General features: G+C 35.3%; 1 protein-coding gene across 1 annotated transcript; it reads right to left on the minus strand.

The window, feature by feature from the left end:
* Positions 1-1,815: 1,815 nt before the first annotated feature.
* On the minus strand, positions 1,816-10,188 carry LOC113716767 (receptor-like protein 4). The gene is made up of 9 exons (XM_027241202.2): positions 9,935-10,188; positions 8,738-9,808; positions 8,150-8,300; positions 7,021-7,092; positions 6,332-6,400; positions 5,941-6,009; positions 5,219-5,296; positions 3,062-3,267; positions 1,816-2,351 (listed from the first exon to the last, which is right to left on the minus strand). The coding sequence occupies exons 1-9, from the start codon at positions 10,020-10,022 to the stop codon at positions 2,245-2,247; spliced, it is 1,911 nt and encodes a 636-aa protein (XP_027097003.1). The 5' UTR covers positions 10,023-10,188; the 3' UTR covers positions 1,816-2,244.
* Positions 10,189-21,386: the final 11,198 nt, after the last annotated feature.

Here is a 21,386-nt window from a genome sequence, read left to right on the forward strand (position 1 = left end):
CTTTTCTTTTCTTTCTTTCTTTTTTTTTTTTGAAAAAAAAAAGTTGTATTTCAACGTTAACATCTATCTGATAGTACTCTTGCATTAAAATTAAAAAAAAAAAAAAGAAAGTTGGCAAGTTGGATTTCTAGTGGGCTATATATTTTATGTGCATGGTGGAGTCAAAACTCAAAGTTAAGTAATGAATGTGACTAGAGTCGTGGAATTATCACAAGGAGCCATAAATAGAGAAATGGTTGGGTCGAGTCTTAATCCGTGAAACAGTAGTGTAGTGTTCTCTCATCTTAATTCTATCTAAACTGTCCTCTCTCCAATGACCAAGTCTTCTTCTTTGAATGAAAGAAAGAAAGAAAGAAAGAAAGAAAGGTGCACATGAGAAAGAAGACAAACTGAGGAAATGGGTTGAGACCTGAAAGTTACTCAATAAGTGACAAAAACATCCAATGTTCATCGATCTTGAAATTTTTCCAACCCACATCACATTTAGACCTAAATCATCATTAATTATAATTGTGGTCACCAATTAAAAAGGCAATTGAGATCAAGTGAACCGTTTCTGCCCCATATAATATATCTGAAGTTCATGAGAAATGGTCCTGAATCATTGCGCGCGACTGAAGAACCTGGTAAAAAAAATCATCATTAGGATCTTTGTATCATTGCATGTGGAACGAGCAGTAGTGTTTTAGCATTGGTACGTAACTTCTGATCTAAATCTGTCTATATCGAGACATATATTCCAATTCATCTAAGCCGAAAAGTAGTACGTAGCTGTTTTATTCCAAGTCTTTGCGATACGATGCGCTCTGTCTGCAAAGTTCTTGTATGGTTTTTGACATTTCAGCAGTATCAAATGTGAAACCAGACTGATTCCAAACGTTCGGTCTGGTTAGGCAGAGTTGATTCCAAACATTGGCATGCAATTTAACTAATAAGACTTTACTTTGTAAGCTAGAATTCTCTCCCTCCCTCTCATTACAAGTACTGTTAGGTTTCTAAATATTCCTCATTTTATTGACTTTGTAAGCTTCTGACTCCGCTTCACCGTCAAGCTTTTGCAATGTTAATCAATTTAAGTCTTCTCCATTTTTAATTCTTCGTCTGTTAGGTGAAATTGGTTTCTGAATTTTGTGATAGAGATGATGGATTCTCACGCTAAGCTCTACGTGATCTTCTTTCCCACATTTCAATGGAAACGATGCAAAGCAAAGTTATGGCACCTTTTACTTTCTTCTCGATCAATTGGAAATTAATTAATTTCCCTAAATTTAAGAATTTCCTTCTCTGAAGTCCAAGTCAATGAAATGTGGCAGAAATGGTTGTCAAATTTCACTAGGGCCCTCCATACAAGGGTTGATGAAGACGACATAGAATGAAGATACATATATATATGTCCAAGCATCACAGTTTCCTTCATTTCCCTTGCCATTCGTGTATGGTGGCACCCGAATATGCCATAGCTTTGTGGTCCAAATACAACTCAAATCTGGCAACACCGGGATGTGAAGGAGAGTACCTAGTCACTGTTGCTTGTGTTCTTATTGGCTTCTGAGCTGAAAATCAATTTGTTTGATGAGTTGTCAATTTTCCGTGAACCACCCAAAAAAAAAAAAACTAATAAATTGCTATATATACTCGTGACTCAAGAAGCATAGAGACAAAACTGGGATGAATTATTGGACAAATTTGGAGCCTGTCATCGGAGAAATGCATCAAGCCTGCAGTAAATGTTGTAGCCCACAACGACGATGTACGCATTGAGGGAGGGACCAGATGAAGCAAATAATGCAGCAAATGGGGTGATGGGACCGCCAAGAAAAGAATAAATGGTTTTTATCTACAATCTGAATTCACATAATATGTTTCTTCAAATGCCGAAAATTGGGTATAATACATCGGGGGCATTTGCTCTATCTCACTCGCTGTCTGTCTGTCTTCTTCTTTTATCTATGTTCTCTCTTTTAGGGGGGATTTTAGGGGGCTCTGATCAAATGAATAAATGAAGATACATTGCACTCTACAAAACCATGTGGTTTTCCAGGACCCCATTTCAATACAAATTGTTGAGAAAAAGCCAAAACAAGTCACATCTTTGCCAAGCCATTTGCATGTCAACACGTATCATATCCGCCGGTCTCCGCCCACTGTGTCGACACAGCTGAGGTCCCCTCCGTTTGCCCTCTTGGCAAGCTGTGGTCTGTCTAAATCCTAATGTTCCACTACACTACTCGTGAAAATGCTCTGTCAATTTGAGCTGTAAGTTGGTATGAATCCTTTGGCGTGTTGGCTCTCCATTTCAAGAGCCATCAAAGATTTCTGCCTTTGATACCTGTTTCTTTTTGCAGCCAATGCTGGAAAAGGAAAAGCATTGAAATAACAACATAAATCAGAGTATAAAATCCGATGTTTAGCAAGTTCAGGAACAGGACTATCGTAATTTAAAAGGTGTGAATCTTGAACTCGATATTAAATACACATGATTTCAGAAAGTGTGCAGCAGATTGATGTAAATTAACTGGAGGAAAAGAAGGCTTCGAGGTTGAAGGCAGACCAACCGTAATGTTGGGTAAAATCTGGAGATATACACGTTATCAGGTGACACAATTTACAACTAACTATGTATCCACACAGAGGTACAACCACACTAGTTGTTCTGAAACTCCAAGCTCACTGAAGTAAAGAGTCTATCAAGGACAGATCACCTTTTTTCTTAAGAAAATGTTACGATGAGCATCATGTGATGAATTCAATGCAAGACGAATAATGTTCTTTTAATGAATTTCAGCCAGAGAGTAGGCATTGAAGGCCGTCAAAAGAGAGTGTTACCGCAGAAGATAGATCAAACGAACATCAAATAGATTAACCTTTCTCTAGAAGTTTAATTTCACCGGGTCATAAGACATGAGTAGATGATGAAGCACGTTTTCAAAAGGCTATTAGCCTGCCAAATTTCCAATCCATTGCTTAAAATGTAATAATGGGTAAATCAACAATATTCAAATGCAAAGGAACAACAAACATTAGAAGAAACCAGAAGCAAAATTTTGTAAGAATTACTTACACATCAACTCGTGCGGTAAACCAAAATCATAGTCATTGCGCCGTCTCTTGATGCACATGTGTATCGCAAGCAGCAACATGCAAAAGACAAAAAGACATGATAGACCAATAGCAACTTTACCACCAGTAGATAAGCCATCCTTTCCCCAGAATAAAGGACAATCACGCAGGGGAGGTACACCACATAACCCCTTGTTACCAGAGAGACTGAAATACAGATAAATTCCATGATAAGCCAAAGATAAGCAAAATAATCCAAAACATAACAAATAGGATTAGCAATTATTAGTAACAAGATTCAATGAACATGTGATACATCTTCAAAATAACAGTGGAACTTCCCCAGCTTGTGTTATCCAACAGCAGATTGTTCCCTAATTTAGAACATCTGCTAAGTTACAGGAATCTCGATTCGCAAGAAAATTTTTCCGTGCCAGGCTAGAGTTCAATAGCCTAATTATAAAAGACCAGGACGATAGGCATTAAACACAAGATCTTCAGAATTGTTATCACCATAGGTCCTTGAAAATGTTGTCTGATGTATCCTACGCTCAGCTCGATAGAACTTTGTCAAAGCCTCAATTTGAGATGAATGACTTAAGCTTCGGAATTAAGTGACAATGAATTGCAAAAATAGAAAGAAATTGTAACAAAGTCAGCCTTTCCCACCAAGAATTGAATGGCTTCACCTGAATGATGAAACTTGACCTAATTTGCACCTCGTTCGTTATCAGTCTTTCTTCAGACAGCTCATTCTGTTTTAACTTTGAATTTGACTTCCTTGCCATGAGTTTTACATTTCATATGCCTCATGATTAACATAATCAGTTCCCAATCTAATGACGAGTTTTGATCATAATATAACTATGGAGAGCTTAAGAACAGGAGATGCTCTTAAGGAACACCATGACTCATAACAAGTAATATTCTAGCTTAAACTGTAACAGGTTTTTTGTTTTGTTTTACGATTTCAACATCTGCTAAAACATGTCCAACCATAGATAACAAATCCTGCAAGTTTTATTCATCCAAATAACTAGGTTAATTATCATTTTGGACTGAAATTCAACTCCATATTTGTCTATGCTGGTGAGTTAAAATTTCGAAGTAAATACTCAAACATTCACTCCTTGTCCCAAATTCCATTCTCATAATCAGAGGAAAGTGAATCTTAAGCAACATAAAGAATAAGAAAACTGTTGCTCTGAAAATAGTCGTATTGAGGGTGCAACAAAGCAGATGAGATTTGGAAAATTTTGGTGAATCACTTATGAGAGGATAAAATCTCTATCTGCAGTATTACTCTTCTGTAAAGCTTATATCAGTCATCATGCTTCCAGTACCTCGTGCCCTTTAGCATAAGCATCACATAGCTTCCATCAGTGTTTCTCAAGTGGGGGAATGTGCTCAGTGTTTAACACACGCTCAGGTCCCTACCATCCAAAATAACTTCTATTGGCCCAATTGAACTTTTAAGTAAATAATGTTTTTAAGATGTCTTACCCCTAAATTATCAGTACGCTGTGGTTCAACTAAGCCAACATAAAATTATTCCCTGCAGCATAACGTATCTGTAATACCTTATCTAATCAATTCGAATTCTAATGCATTCCATGGCTGATCAAGGATGCTAAAAGGAAATCTATCGAGCAACAAAAGAGAAAGAGAGACCCATTGCAGCAGCGCAGATATATAAACAAAGGGTCAGTTCTGGAAGCATTTTGAAGAATGTGAAAGAACAGCAACGGAAGGCAATTAATTAGGTCTTTTGTATGAAAGGATCTCTAGACAAAGCAACCACCAAATACGCCAAGCCTTGAGCAGAGCATGTGCTTATGATTGTGTGATAGGCTTAGTGGTAAGATAATATGAACCAAATGCCATCCAAATGGCACCAAGTTCACATTGGTGGTGGAAAACTGTGCAAGGAGCCACATTGCAGGTTCAATTTACCCAATTGCGGGCCTTTAAAATGCATATACCATAGCTAAACAAAATGGGGTTCACATAGACTCAGCACTTGAATTACATAGAAACAAATATAGATATGTAAAAAAATGTACATATGACCACATATGTACACGTGTTGCCATGAGTGTGTGTGTGTGAGTAGTTGTTTCATGCAGAAAGATTAGCCAGAGGATTAGAATAGGCATACTCAATAGCTCCACCATGAACGCCAATCGAATAAAGTTCCTCTGGCACTCTGCCATCCAGCTGATTATCATTCAAAAGCCTGCGAAGAAATGCATAACATTAGAAAATTAAGATCAGACTGTACATAATATCTCATAATTGACGTGTAAACTGATTTCACATAAAGCCATAGCTTTCCTAACAACAGTACAAAGGTCTCCACTATTCTAACAAAGTCAAGTGGGTTATCCAGAAACAGGTAAAAGTGGATATAATGGCCTTGTAACCTCTAAAAGTGAAAGGATTAGGCTTGAAATTGACGAGGAAGATGAATGTGGCTATCTGATTGCGTTGCCAATTCATGTAAACTGATCCATAAGCCAAAAAGATGCTAAAAGCTATTCCAAAGAGAACTTCCGCTGTTCCAATACTGATTTAGTTTTTTCTTTTTAGCGGCTGAAAAACTACTCCTGGTAAATGGTAGGCACTAGTTTTACTTAATTTTCCATTTGCCAAAGAAAACAAAACAAAGCTAATGTTCCAAAAACAATACCACTTTCACTATAAATTCAAAAGAATTGATAATGTAGCAACAGTTATTTCAAACTTCCTTCTTTAAGCTACACTAATTTTTCCTAAATTTTCCTGGGTATGTGACCCCAATAAAAGATGTACATCCATTTTCAAACAGGACAGGGTTTAACTATTCGTGCAAGAACATACATGAAAAGACAGACAACTTACACAAGTTGCAAATTAGAAGAAGTTAGACTATCAGGTATGGACCCCGTGAACTTGTTGTCTGATAGATCCCTGCATCAACAACATAACAACAAAAGCAATTATGTCCAGTAGATACTCAGATTTCATTCTGATCAATATTAGTTGACTTCTAGCATATTGTCATTCCACCTTTGAGAATTAATGAAAAAACCGTTAAAGACATGAGATAAAACTTTTTAGCGTTCATGCACTTTAAAAATCTAATATGCAAGTCATATAATTTCACTTAAGTGCAACTCTTGTAATAAAGCATGGTCAAGTAGCAAAACATTGCACATTGGTTGGAGTTTCAATTCAATCATATTCACTGTAGCCATATTTTTAAAACCAGGATCAGAATATGTAATCTTACAGCTTCGCAAGAGACTTTTGACCCAATCCTTCTGGCAAACCTCCACCCAAAGAGTTAGCACTTAAATTCCTGCATGTCGAAAAGATGTGTCCGTTTGGTAAATCCTAGCATATAAGAATCAATATTTGGTAGACTCCAGCAAAAAACCAACTAAAGACAGACATGAAGTTAAAAAAAAAGTGGCTTTGTTCTCAGCTTGTATTTGCATTCTGTCATGCAAGAGCAATCCTTATGATGACGAAACTTACTCTCTCAAGAATACAGCTTATATCTACTCCCAACACAAATGGATGAAAAAATGAATTGAGAGGAAATATTTTTGCCCAATTGAGGACGTTATGCATAGTTGATAAACATGAAAAGAGAAAATTGACTGGAACTGTACATGAGGAAAGATTATCACTTAAAATAGAACTGATTGGGATGCCACCAAAAGAAAGTCATTTTCAAGTAGCTTCTTCAAGGAAATGTAAGCCATACTGGTATAGACACCAGCAAGCAAAGGAATGATAGAAGACCATGAATTGATACGAAATTCACTTTGAAGATGATAAGAATGATATTAAAACCAAAACACAAAAAGGCCGAAAGAAACTATGCATCCAGAAAATGTTATTCCATGTGTTTGCAGGTGATACAATATTTTTCAAATGTGTACATGCAGTAAAGCGCAAAAATGTGATACGCACAAGCTCACCAAATTTGATAGGAGAGAAATCTGATCGCTAATATAGCCCTTCAAGCCATGGCCTCCAAGATCTCTGAAAACCAAAACAAGAAAAGAGAGTTCAACTGAGATATAATCCACAAGAAGAAAAGTTAACCCTACTTCACCATGAAAATCTTTGTTCTTGAACACAAATGAATTTTTATTCATTGAATTAACATTCCTCCAACCACATGGATAAGTAAATCTCCACAAAAGAAGAATGCATGCCCAAAATTAACTAAACCCCTTTAAAGCACTAAAGCTAGTCCTAGTAAAGAAAGCACCACAAGTGATAAAATCCACAAAGTCAACATTTGAAGATCAGTAACAGCCATTTGGACTTACTTTAAATGATTGGGTATAAGATAATGATACAAAGTCAATTATTTGATGTCATGAATTCATCAATTGCTGATTTTTAGAATATGGTCAAGCATCCCAGCTAGCTACTAAAGCATGGCTGAGGTCACCATGAGACACAATGATACTGCTAACCCACCAGTTATGTGTTGCCTGCTGCCACTTGAAACCAAGGAGGAAAAGCAACAACAGGAAGCAGCTCAAACCACAGACATGCTCCCAAGTACATTGTGTGAAGAGATGGGATAAGAACCATCTACAGCATGCTATCCTTGGAGGATTGTCTATCAGTATTTAAACTTGACTAGAAATTCTGCTTAGTATTTAAAGAAGTACATTGTCGTAATTAAAGTTAGCTCAAAAGCCTTTTATTTCTTTTTTTCTTATAGTGGAAAAGTATCTTGTAAGTCAAGTGCATTTCCTCCTTAAGAGTTAATTCAATGGCTCTTTCTAGTGTTCTACTTAGGCATTGAAAGTTATAGACAGTACATGACAAAATCAATAGCAAGAAAGTTAAATTACAACATGGAAAACTTTGCCTTAAGTTCACAACCCCTGTTAATGACATACATTCCAATGCAGAGAGAAATTACCAATTGATTAGTTTCTAATTAACCCCTGAAGCTGGAAAAATAAAAATGTTTCACAAATTTAACAACCACACTCTTAACTCATAGACCATATTTTGATTATATAAGCATTATGCTTAAGACTGACTAACACTGCTTACACAATAAAAATGAACTTACATTTGGGACACCACCAGCGCAGACTCATCCTTTAATGTATGACATGCCACCCCCTCCCATGCATCCCATGTAGTAGGGGCACATGGATCTCCATTCCAACCCATCCTGTCTGGAACTCGAAGGGACTCCTTTAATGCACGCATAGCAGTAGCTGCAGAGAAAATCCCAACAACTTTTCAAGTCAAATGCAAATTAATTCTACCGGGTCAAAGATACAAAATATCTAAATATAATTTTGAAGTCTCACTTCTCCTAATTTTCAAACCACAAGAACACTATGATATAGTAATAAAAACCGATGCCAATGATACACCGAATCCATCAATTTCTGGCCCACTAACATCGATGTGAAAATGCCAACTTTCCTATTGTTTCTGATGCCTACATTTAGAAGATTGCAATCATTTTCCTAAATCCAAAGCAACAAAGTTCATATTCTACATTCCCTAAAAATTACATAAACAACTATAGAGGTCAACAGATATGAGGAACCAAGAACTCCACTAACAATTAGCTAAGCAACTGCAGAGGTCAACAGATATTCAAAACGAAGAAGGAAAATGCAAATAGGCATGAATTTCGACATACCCTGGTCAGGAAGAGTCTTAAGATCAGCTGGAACAATAGCATAATTCTCAACCCCGCAAATTGTAGGCGAACCGACGACTGGAACAAGCTTAATACTCAACATTGTATTTGTCAAATTCTTGACCACATAGCTCCAATCATAAGCAGCAAAACTCCCAACACTCTTAAAAATATCCACTCTACTAATATTCACATCATTCACAAAAATGTCAAAAACTCTTTGTCCTGCTTTAGTTACACTAACATCAATCTCGGCAAAATGAAACCATAACAAGTAATCCAATTTCGCGTCCACAGGCAATTCATACCCCAGATAATCCCCGGATTTTCCATCCCCTCCTACCAAAATTGTAGCTGTCTGGTACAATTTCAAGGGAAAAAAGTTCGGTTCTTTCTCAACGTTGATGACATCTCTTATCGCGGAAATTGCTCTAATCTTTCCACGTCTAGGCAAGAATTTAGCATCCGATTGCCACGACCGGCCGAACCGGTCAGTGTCGTTTGAAAACCCGGGTCCCCACTGACCCGATCCGGACGAAATCCTCCCGTAATTCACCAAGATTGAAGAATTACTAAAGCCATTCCCATTGCCCAAAGTGTAAGCGTCTGTGTCAACTTGGATAAGCTCCAAAGAAGCAATGACGGGAGAATCAGTGGCAATACTGTAAAAACACACGTCAGCATCGGAATCCGAGAAGGTGACAAAAAGATCCGAGTAGGCCCCGTATCTCGAAATGGACTCCGGCCAAGGAGACCTCCAAGAAAACACCAAAGTCCCTTCAACGGCAACGTCGAAGGAGGGGGGATGAGACTTGCCGTTGTAGTTATCGTAGGCGATGAAAGTCCGGAGGAAGTATTTTCCGGGAGGAACTTCTTTAACACTATAACAATTCTTTTTCCCGGATGAGATTGGGAAGTAGCGGAGAGTCTTTTCTTGCTGGTGAGTAAAGAGGAGTGGCTCGGAAACTACCGCAGTAGCTCCGCCGGTGTAGTACCGGTCGGAAATCCAAGTGGTGTCGAAGACATCGGTGGAGTTCGTCAGTCCTCCACAGTCGATGTGAAGGGAAAAATCTGTTACGTTAGAAGTAAAATATGTAACAACGTCAGTTATGACAGTTAAAAGATTGTTAGTTAAAATGGTTAAGCTCAAAAAGTGTGGGAGCGTGTGTGAATGATGATATGGATGGGATTACTTACTATAGGGGTAAGGAATGGAGAGGGAGAAGGAGACGGTGGGGAGTAGGAGGAGGAGGAGGAGGAGGAGGGGGAGAGGAAGAGGGGACATGATGGTGTTTCTGAGAGTGGGTTTAGTGAGTGTAGTGTGTGTAATGATGTAAGAGCACTTGTCTGGACATGGGGGAAAGTGCTGGAGTTTTGGCAAATTGTTCCCGGATGTGTTTTGGTGGGGGTTTTGGTGGGCGGTGTCTAGGTGTGAGGAGGGAATGTGGAGCGATTAGCGGCGGGAAAGGGCGCGAGGGAAGGAAAATTGGAAAGGGAAGTAAACGGTATTGATGAGGACTGCAGGGAAGAAGGAAAGATGAATTAATTATGGCAGTAATGGTGCTGGCTTGTGACTTTCTCTTTTTGAGGTGGGGTAGAATTTCTTTGATTGAGCCTTTTTTTTTTTTTTTTGGAAATGCTTCATTGGACTTTGTAGTTGGGAGGTTTAAGATTAAAGAATGGTTTTCGCTACATTTATAATTTTTTTATTCTTCACTTTTAAAATTGTTAATTTTACCTTCCTTACAAAATTTAAGTTAATAAATTTTGATTCTAACCTAAATTTTCAACCACTTTTTAGTTTGAAATCACCACATGATCTACATGCAGTCATATTTTATGTACAAAAAAGTCAGATTCCATTTTTTTAGTGGTAAAATAGATATGAATTGAATTTGATCTCACTTTTTTTAAGAAAAAATTAAATAACTAAGAATCAGATCCTACTTTTTGAGAGATAAAAATAAGTATGAATTTGATCATTTGTTTAACTATAAATAAATTCTAGTCTTTTCACCTCTAAAAAAATGATCATGCATGGGTTGTATGATGAATTCAAAGTAATAGTGGTCAAAAATCTAAATTGGGATCAACTTAATTTTGTAAGGGATATAAAATTACAATTTTAAAAGTGAATGATGAAAAAAATTTATTTAATGAAATGTAAGGGGATTCAGAACGATTTTTTCTTTGTAATTTGTCTAGATGGTAGGGGAAAAAAAGGATGGTAGGGAAAAAGATAAAGGCGTAAATTAGTGGTTGCTTTGTGATTTCATCTAATGTAGTGATGGCCCTGTTGACTTTGTTGGCATAGTGATAGGCAGGGACAATGGATCCATATGGGGTGTTTCCAAAGTTTATTTTGCTGGTTGGATTGATAGGAGCTGAACGTTATTCTTCATTTATTTGACAACAGCATACGATGGATTTTTGATAAGCGAATTGAAGTGTTTTTCGAGAAAGGCTGGGACAGTGGATTTCCTTGCATGAGGGGAATTTGTTACGTAAACATGCTTGTATCAGTGCTGGAAAGGCAAAAAGTAGGACTGATCTTCTTTTGCTTATCAGGAAAAGAGTTAGTAGTATAATTTAGCGCCCTGATGGTTGGAGTCATCTGTCATGGTGCCAATCTGGAAACCACCATCATGTGTAAATCTGAAGACTGGAAGAGAAGAAGGGAATAAATATATTAGTTTGCTGCAATTTGCATGGATAAGCTGGATCCTTGTACGGTTTTGGATCTTTGCCAACACGTACATTCTTTTCTTGATCTTTTTCTTTTCCAAGCTTCTTGGTCATTCAACTTGCTATAATCTAATCAGTCATGTAAAAGTTAAAAAACAAAGCTTTAACTCAATTATAGCCTAACATTTTTCAGCTTAAGTGGCCAGAATTACCCTCAAAAAAAAAAAAAAAAAAAAAGAGGAGGAGGTTGCATGCACGTATAGACTTCATTTTCTTACATGAGAATGACAAAAAATGCAGGGCCTAATAACTACTGCTCAGAAGAATTTATGGTAGGATACCAATAATGTCATGTGAAAAGGCTACTAGAATGAAAAAGAAAGGTAATGGGGAAATATGAAAGAGACACCGGATCCAAAGGAAGAGGGGAGATGTCCAGTCCAGTGCCTTGAAGTCAAGAAGTTGTAACATGCAATTTGGTGTTGAGGGGTTCGAGTCCGACTGCGATTAAAAAGTTTGTAGTATTTGACGAAGAAAATGAGAAGAAAGCGGGGGACAAGTCAAGTTTAACCCGGCGACGACGTTTGACAGCTTGGATGGGAGGCATTTTCATATATAATCATCCTCCCTCCTCAGGAAGCTTTCAGCAGCAATTTCATATGCAAGCAAAAACTATTGCGTATTTGTCGCTGATGATTTCTTGGTCTTTTTCATTATGGACGTGGTTGCCATGCCGCAAAACCTGTTGAAGGCATAATTACAGTTGTATCTATTCGTAGCAAAAGGTCAAACCTGCGTTACATTTATTCTCATCGACAGAGAATAAAAAGACAGAGGTGGGAACTTGGAGATGCCCACTCACACAGGTTTACACAGGAATTAGAGCTTTCTTTTTCTCTCCCTCCCCGCTTCTTAAACTGCATCTCTTCGAATTCGCAGTTAAAAGAAGAAAAGAAAAAGATATAGAATTACTATTTGGATAAAAAGATTAGTTCAAGAATTAACCCTTTTTTTTTTTTACCTAGAGGGAAATCATATACTAGTCCTTGGTAAATGATACGCTGTATAATGTGATGACATGAATAGTTAGTGGATGGACATTAGAGTGACTACCAGATCCTGCAAAACTCTGAGCAATGATGAAAGAGGTTGTAACAGTTGTGAACAAAGAGGGAAGTTGCCCTTCTTTTTTCACACTCCAGAAAGATATTGATACATGCAATTATGAACCAAAATAGGATCTTTCTGCCCTTCTATTTTTCATGCCCTTAATGGATAACTTGAATCAGTGACTCCATTGGAATGCCCAACTCAACCTTTTGAGTTTTGACTTGGTGAAGGCAGTCATTGTGACAGGAAAATAGTAAAAAAAAAGTGAAGCAACAGCAACGAGTGCATGTGACTGAGGTCATGTGCAACACAAGAAGCCATGTATCAAGGAGTACGAATTTCCTTCTAAGCATCAGAAAGACATCATCTGTATTTGGTCTAAATAATAATTTTCTTTAGGCATCATCTGTATTTGCTTTAGGCTTTGTTAGAGCAAACAAATGATGAGACAGATCGAACTTATGATAGGAGACCATAAAATTTTTAATTGAATTGATGTTCATCAAGTCACAAGTTGTTAACTAAGAAAATGCAAAGTTGTTCACTTGATAAAATCTTTTCTCAGGCAGCTGATTTTTTTGGCTCAGTCACCGTCTATGGCCTACCACAAACGTATGTTTTGTACCCGAGTTAGCCTGTTTGGATTGCTATTTTCAATAGTTTCTGTATAAAAATGTATTGTAACGATTTTAATATTTATAAGATAAAAAGACGATTGAAAATTCTTTATGTAAAAAAAAATTCTTTAAAAAAACTACATCCAAACGAGGAGACATTTTAATTTCACAAGCTGATTTCAAGTAGAGTGTTGGATAAAAATAAACATAAAAATCGAGAAAGACAAATTGCCCAAGGTCACATCTGATTTATTCTTACTCGGAAAATGAAATGGTAGAAGCTGCCTCGCATTTGGGCGCTTTTTAAATCCCTGCCTGAAAGCCGCATGTCGTTCACTTCTTACCTAGAAATTGTTAAAACTTTCAGAAAACATCATCAAACAAAACCCTAATGTTTGCTTCCAAAAAAAAAAAAAAATCAAGCTCTAATGCATGAACAGTTTAATCTGCGCATCAAACGAGATTCCCGAAGACAAAAACAAATGAATTCCATCGTTGTCTTGGGGTGTAGTAGGTTGTACTGAGCCCTCACCCGTGACTCGCAGACGTCAAATTTTCAGTTTGTTTCTTTGCGTTGTTTTCTTCGTGAACCCATAAAAGAATGTTTTGGGGAAGAGTGGCGCATGATATTTAGTGGAGTTTCATGGCGTCTACTGATGGCCAATAGCTGTGGATGGAACGTAGGACCAAGTGCAAAACAAGCCCTTTTCTTGCCTATTTGTCTGGTTTTTTTTTTTTTTTTTTTACTATGGGTAAAATGGCTATTTGCCAAAAATGTAGTGTACAACCAATTTTCCTTTTTTATTTGGCAGAGTAAATTTCCAGGTCCAAAATTTTAGCAAACTCTGAGGATTATAACATTACAATCCTGGTTCATATCTGCAAGGGGGAAAATGAGGAATCAATCCACTGCCTTTCTTTCTTTTCCCTTTATTAAATTCAATGTGGTCTCTGGGAAAGCCAAAAAGCATTTAGGTCAAATTATTGATGTAATAGTTTCAAAAGGGGCACTTACGATACTTCCCTTTCAACTTTAAGACACTTCAATTCTTGTTCATATGTCACAACACACAAACGTCTCTCCCAATATTTACATAAAAGTGATAAAACATCATGCTTTTCTAACTCGCTTATTTGCATTCTTCCAAAAGAGTAGACATGCATCTTCTTTTTCTTGTCTTCTTTAAAGCACCTTTTTCTTAGTTGTCTTATTATATCCAAAATCGAAAGCCCATTCGGCAAGTGAGTTTTTTGAATATTTATCTAAAATGTTACTGTAGTTTACTCTAGAAGTTGTATAAATTTTTTTTTAAATGTGTAAATTTTTTAATATTTTGAAATATATAGTTTAAAATTTTTGGAAAATTTTTGAAATTACTGTAGTTAAAGTTGTTAAAAAACTTGTAGCAGACAAACTTGGCCAAAAATTTGCTTGCCAAATAAGGCCGAAGTTCTAAATTCTAAACCTTCTACTTTTTATCCATGATAGTAATTTAGTTTACCTTAAAGCTCAACTATAAATATCACTACATCTCTACCAACAGTTTTTATTCATTTACGACCTTAAATAGCTTAAATGGGACATCAATATCAAAAACAACAAATCATGTTGAAGGACTTTCCCTTCATCAGTCATTACTCATTAGTACTGGAAACCTCTTTAAACCAAATTAGTTGACACAGCAATTTATCAATTAATGCCCAACTGCATCATATATGGTCTTATCAGAATAATAGGTACTTACTAAACATGGGACCTCTCCTTGTAAAGATATGTTTATTTGAAGGTTTCGAAAGTGAAGTAATCAATTAAAAAGGAGTTCATCTGCCTTTGGGCGAGGCATTCTTAACAACTAAGGATAAGGTTGCTTTCTTTGAAGGTTGCAAGTTGCACTTGACCTCTCTAATTAGAACATGTTCATGTCGGTTTATGGTAAACCAGTTCAAGTATGCAGTATGCTATCATGAAAAATGAGTGGCAATTCTATTACTATTCTGAAAAACAATATACATATATCACAATACTTTCCTTTGATGTTTTTCAGAGTTAACAATTCATTTTGTACGAAAGTAAAAATGGCTCTCTTGTCAGTTACGGGAGGCAAAGGTATTTGCATTTGATTGTTTGCTATCTATAATGGTCAAGGCAGCTTGATCATGCCAACAGTACAAAAAACAAGATTGTGAGTTGTGACCTTATCGTGATATACTTTAGTGATTGAGCTAAATAAGTGGTCCGTGAAGAGATTATTTAGACATCAAGTTCACTCAAATCCATATTCACTTGGGCATGTGGAATCACTTGACAAAGCACGTAATTACACACCATTTGTCTACAATTTTTTTTTCTCACATATGCTCCTGTGACTGGGGATGCAAACCTGGCTAATCGAGTCGAATCTCGATTTAATTTTATAAAACTCGAATTTGATCTCGAACTTGACAAACTATCAATCTAAATCTCGAGCTCAAGTTTAAAAAAATAAAAATAATTGTTTTTCTTTTATAAATAAATAAATAAAATAATATTTTTTCTTAAAAAATAATAAATTATTAGGAATATATATGTAATTTTACTATTAAAATAAAAATAAATATATAATCGATCCAACTCGAGAACTAACGAGTTTAGTATTTTTAAATTCGAATTTAATTTGACTAGTTCGATCTCAAATTGAGTTTTGACTCGAGCCGCTCACGAGCAGTTCGATTCGTTAGCGACCCCACTTGAAACACTTAATAGTACATCTAAATTACACCTAATCTATAACGTGAATGCAACTCAGGTGGTACTCGTTAGTTGATTTAAATTACACTTAATTTATAATACAAATGTACGCACTTATGTTTGTTACACCCTACCACTTTTAATTACATTTTCAATTTTGTTCCAATTTTGCCATACAGGAGTCCCCCGTTGTCTGCCGGGGAGACGCCAGTGAGCCAACCCTTTGTCTAATTAGTGCTTATTACTGTATTACATTTTTAGTTTCTTGTATAGAAATTCTAGTTCTCAGCTCTAACTTCTAGCTTTTTTTTTTTTTTTTTTTTTTGTCGACGGAGTGGGTGTCCGGGTCAAGTCCGTAAAGGCGGCCCGACTAATCCCACTTCGGCCCGGCCCAGCGCCCCAACCAGACCTAGCACGTTAGATGCACGGAGAAGCCGATGTTGCTGCGGAGGTTCGACCCCAGGACCTGACGGTCCCGAGGAAGAGGCGCCAACCACCAGACGGACCTGACGGTCCCAGCTCTAACTTCTAGTTGAATGTCAAACTTTGTGTTTCCATTTAGTATTGGGATCCCAGAAAGGCTTTGATTTCAGAGGAGGCCAAACATGCTGCCGAAAGCCCCACTTTGAATATCATGTGGAAGTTGGAATTCAACTACTACTACAACTAAAATGGATCACCTTTTGGGACAAATGAGATTAGTTTAGCTTTCACATTAGGATACTTCTGCAGTCGTAGAAAATTCATGTTCAATTATCTTTGGTCCACCAAACCTGTAGCAAATCGCTTGCTAATCTATTAATAAAAGAACCAGTCAACTGCTTTGTATATGAGTAGGTTTAACCACGACTGCAGGAACCAATACCTAAATGACCTACTATGTTGGTTGAGATGCAAATACGAAGTATAGACTCATGCATGCAGGACATGGAGCTTCTTTTTTCGGAGAACCTACTTTAATTTGGGTATTAATGCAGTATATTCGAGTGAAACTGAATTCAATTGATTAGTCATTGCATTTACCATAATGTTTTGGAATATGGGTCGCAAAATCATTTGAGATTTGTGCTAACCATTTCAGGAAAAAGAAAAACAAAATGATACCCTGGTTAACTTGAAGCTGAAAAGTTGAGATGCCATCTAAGTTTGGGGAATTGGGAGTTGAAGTTCAAAAACTCTATCGACTTTTTTATGCAAACAAATTATTATTAGTAGTATAACTTCGTGGTTTCTTATTTAGTGCATCCAAAACAGAAGTAAAAATTTTGCTGGAAAACGAACCTATAGGCTGTAACTGAAGTCGTTTGGTAAATTTTTCATATTATGCACAAAAGTAGAGGCAATTCTTGAGTCCTACGTAATTTTACGAGGGAACTGCTGAGTGTTGACTACAACAGGTGCTGTCTTATTTTGTGGGCTTTCGAATTTCGATGCGGGTTATACTCTGTAATATTTGGAGTTAAATGCGGACCAGAGCTGGCGAAAATTAAAACTCACGCCTACCAATGCATTACGAATTTTGGCCATGACAATTTATGGACGCTCAGCGTTTAAGTCAAACGCGAATGTGTGTAACTGATGAAAGAAATTTGTGTCAAATTTTTTGAAAATATCGAAAATTATTTTCAAGAGAAATTATAATAGTAAACATACAGAAAATTCACTAAAATAAAATGTAAAAATAAATAATTATTTGGTAGTAATTCATAATCACAATTGATAATTGCTAATAAAAGTTAAGGTATATTAAATAAGTTGAAAAATAAAATAATAAGAAATACATATTAATTGGAGGAAAGATATATTGAAACTTGGGAGTGGATAGTTTTCAAGGGTAATTTAGAAAGAACATAAAATGACACAAAGAAGTTTATACTAACCCCCTCCTTTCTCTTTGTACATAAAATAGATGATGGGAAGGTTTGTAAAAGTAATATATAAAAAGAAAGTGAATATTGTGCCTCACTCATCAAATTGACTGCCTCTTTTCCTCGAAGAACATAGGGGAAACACATGGAATTTACACCTACAAATAAAGATATGATGAAATTACCAAAAAAAAAAAAGTGAGTTTGAAGTAAATAAAGTTGTAAACTACAGGAAGTGACATGTTAAACTCTTTCGAGTGGTAACACAATAATATGTTGATAGTAGAATGGTCCCTCCAAAAAGGGAAAAAGGTCGAATGGTTGGTTGATATATTTCCCACTAGGTGGGTGCTAAATAATTGTTAACATGTACTAAAGGTAGCTGATTAGAAGGGGAAGGGCATCAAAGGGCGTTCCCTAGTTAGACCATGTAAACTTGGATTGAGATTGAGAACCGAAATGTTTCGTTGTTTCGAGTTACATGTAATTGATATAGCACTGAGGGAAGTAGCGCAACAGATCTTCTGTTTCACTCTATGTTCTCAAGATTCAATCACTATTAATCGAGTAAAAAAGAATTAAAAATATGATGTTTATGAAGGAAAAATATCAATATAATAAAAAGTGAGATAGAAAGTGACATAAGTGAGACAAAAGATCTATTGTAGTTAAAGGGTGTAAGTGAGAAGTATTGAATTCGATCATTTCTATTTACGCCTAAAAATTTTTTAAAAAATTTAAAAAGTTTAAAAAATTGACATAGTATTAGTTTTAGCTTTCGAATTGCGACAAGTACATAACTTCAATTAACCATTGTCCAAAACAACTAAGCTGGTGTTGTTCGGTAAAACAAATCGAAGTGTAACTACTCACGTAGTTGCATTATTACACCATTGCTAGTTACAAAATATAAATAGTGTTTTGATAAGAAATTAGTTGAAATAATTATTGTAATATTTTTTATGATATGATGTATGTGAGATAAAAAGATAATTAAAAAAATAAAAAAAAAACATGTTAAAAATTGTGTTTCTGATGCAAATAAACAACTTTTTGCGAGATCTAATCTACTTGCATGGACAAGCAAATAAAATGTAATTGTACAAACAATTTCTCGTGTTATGATAAAAACATAATAATAATTGAAGACATTTGTTGGATTCTCCTATCTTCACCGGTATGCAAATGTGGGCCACAACACTAGAATCTAGAATTCCATCCAAATCCAACAAAAATGTTGGCCTAACTCTTTCCACAAGTCTCCACTCTCCATGTCAAGGACAGTCTACCCTCTCACGAGAATATTTATTCAGATAAAGGACATGCCAATTACAACTTAAATAGAAGGCCTGTCAAAACTAAATGAATGTTAGCCCTCACCAACAAAATCAATTTGACTTTTATCCCCAAAACTGAGAAAACATAGCCCAACACGAGAATTTTTTAAGCACATACATGTGGGATTTTTTGAAGCACTTGCTATTACGCTTAAATTATTATATGAATGCTCCTTTTCTCTCAAATTGCAAAACAACGTTTCTATAATTTGTTCAAGTTCAAAAATCATAACCTGTGAAATGGGATTGCTATTTTTAGGAGTTTTTTTAATAAAAAAATGTAATGTAAAAATTTGATGTATATGAGGTAAAAAAAAATAATAAAAAATATATTCACAGAAAACATAATTTTTTTTTTACTAAAAATCACAATCCAAACAAGGCCAACAGAATGGTTAAATTCTGTTTATTTCTACTACATAGTTGATCCATGATTGTATTAGTATCTACCTATTATATAAGAAAAAAGCCAAGTTACTATAGCACCCCATCTTTTTGACACATGTATTGCATATATTTTTGACAAGTGGATTCTTGGTCATTTTAGCTAAACTTTTCCTTCCCCTTTTTGATTCAATTGGGCCAAAATAATTAAAATGTTTTTTCTCTGAGCCAAGTTACTATAGCACCCCATCTTTTTTACACATGTATTGCACATATTTTTGACAAGTGGATTCTTGGTCATTTTAGCTAAATTTTTCCTTCCCTTTTTTGATTCAATTGGGCCAAAATAATTAAAATATTTTTTCTCCTTCAGAAAATCAACTATGTCGCTTCTTCTTCTTCTTGCGGTAAGTGCTATTATTTTTTATTTTTTAAAACTAATCTAACTAAAATTGTTGCCATGTTCTTTTTTTTTCGTCGAGATGATTAGCTACTTAACAAAGAGAAGTTTTTATTATTTTTTTATCCCATTTTACATTTTCTTTTCTTCCTTTTTTTTCTTCATGTCTAATCTTTCATATTTGCTCTATTCTTCGATCATAATGTTATAGTCAACTGGCATTTGTTTGTTAAATTTATAGGATGATGCTATTATTTGGTAATTTTCATGGATAAAAGGTGAAATATTAAAATATGTAAAAAGATCTTAAAATTCATTTTATACCAATGATCATTTTCTATGAAGAATAGAACAATAATTCTTTCTTTTCTTATCTCCTCCCACGATTTGATTTCTTACTTCACATTTTTTTTTCTTTTTCTTTGTTTTTTGGTTACATTTTGTAATTATCTACAATTTTGTGTATTTTTTAAAGAGAAAAGATATATCATGTGATGCTTCCACCAAGATAAATCTAGTTAGGCATTCTTCTACTTCTGTATTCTATAAGATTTTGTATATATTTAAACTAACGTTAATTTTTATTTTTTTTAATTATTCAGGTTATGTAGTATCAATTGGGTTGGCATATAAAAATTGTAGTTGGTGGTAGAAGTCAAAATTAAAAATTATTAGAAAATTCAATTTTGATTAGGAAGATGTTTTTGCAATAAAAAAAATGGTTCAATTCTAATTTGTATATGTAGATCTGGAAACGTAGCAATTCATATTTTTTATCTAACCTTGCTATTTATATTCTGGAGCTGCAGGATAATGTTGTCACCTTTAAACGGGATTTAAATAAATAAAGAAAGAAAAATGTGAAACTTTAAAGTAAGTTATATTGATGTTGAAGATTGTGACATGTCTTAGTGGCTTTCTAAACTTTTTCTCATTATTAAAAAACTGGAAGCATTATGATTGCTTTTGATTTAGTTACAACTAAGACTATGCTGCTAATTAATACAGCAATGCACTTGTAGTGTATTGATTTTCTCTTTTTTTTGGGTATTATCATAATAATAGTTCAAAAATCTTTATTCAAATCACAATAAATAGGGGTATTAACTTCATAGATGGAATTTCTCTTCACAACAAATTTTGAGGGAAATTTTATTTATACTCCATATTTTATTAATTGTATTCCTACAATAAATAAAAACTATATGATAAAAATAATAGTGAAAATATGATTAACAAAAATGAGAGTTCAAATAACATTTGTTAATTTTAATTGTTTTGAGGTCCAATTTTCTCCTATATTTCTATTGATTTATCATGTGCCAAAATAATTTGATGTTATGTGCTTGATTATATTTCTAGGGGCCAAGCTATGCTTTGCAAGTACCTCTAGTGTACTAACTAAAAAGGTGGCCAATTACACGACAGCTGCAGTGGGTTTGCTTCTCACATTATCACACGACAGCTGCAGGCTGCAGAATGTGCATACTCTTGCATGGATTATATGTGACAGCCCCACC

The sequence above is a fragment of the Coffea arabica genome, chromosome 11e, assembly GCF_036785885.1.
Source record: "Coffea arabica cultivar ET-39 chromosome 11e, Coffea Arabica ET-39 HiFi, whole genome shotgun sequence".
In the NCBI taxonomy this organism is placed as follows: Eukaryota; Viridiplantae; Streptophyta; class Magnoliopsida; order Gentianales; family Rubiaceae; genus Coffea; species Coffea arabica.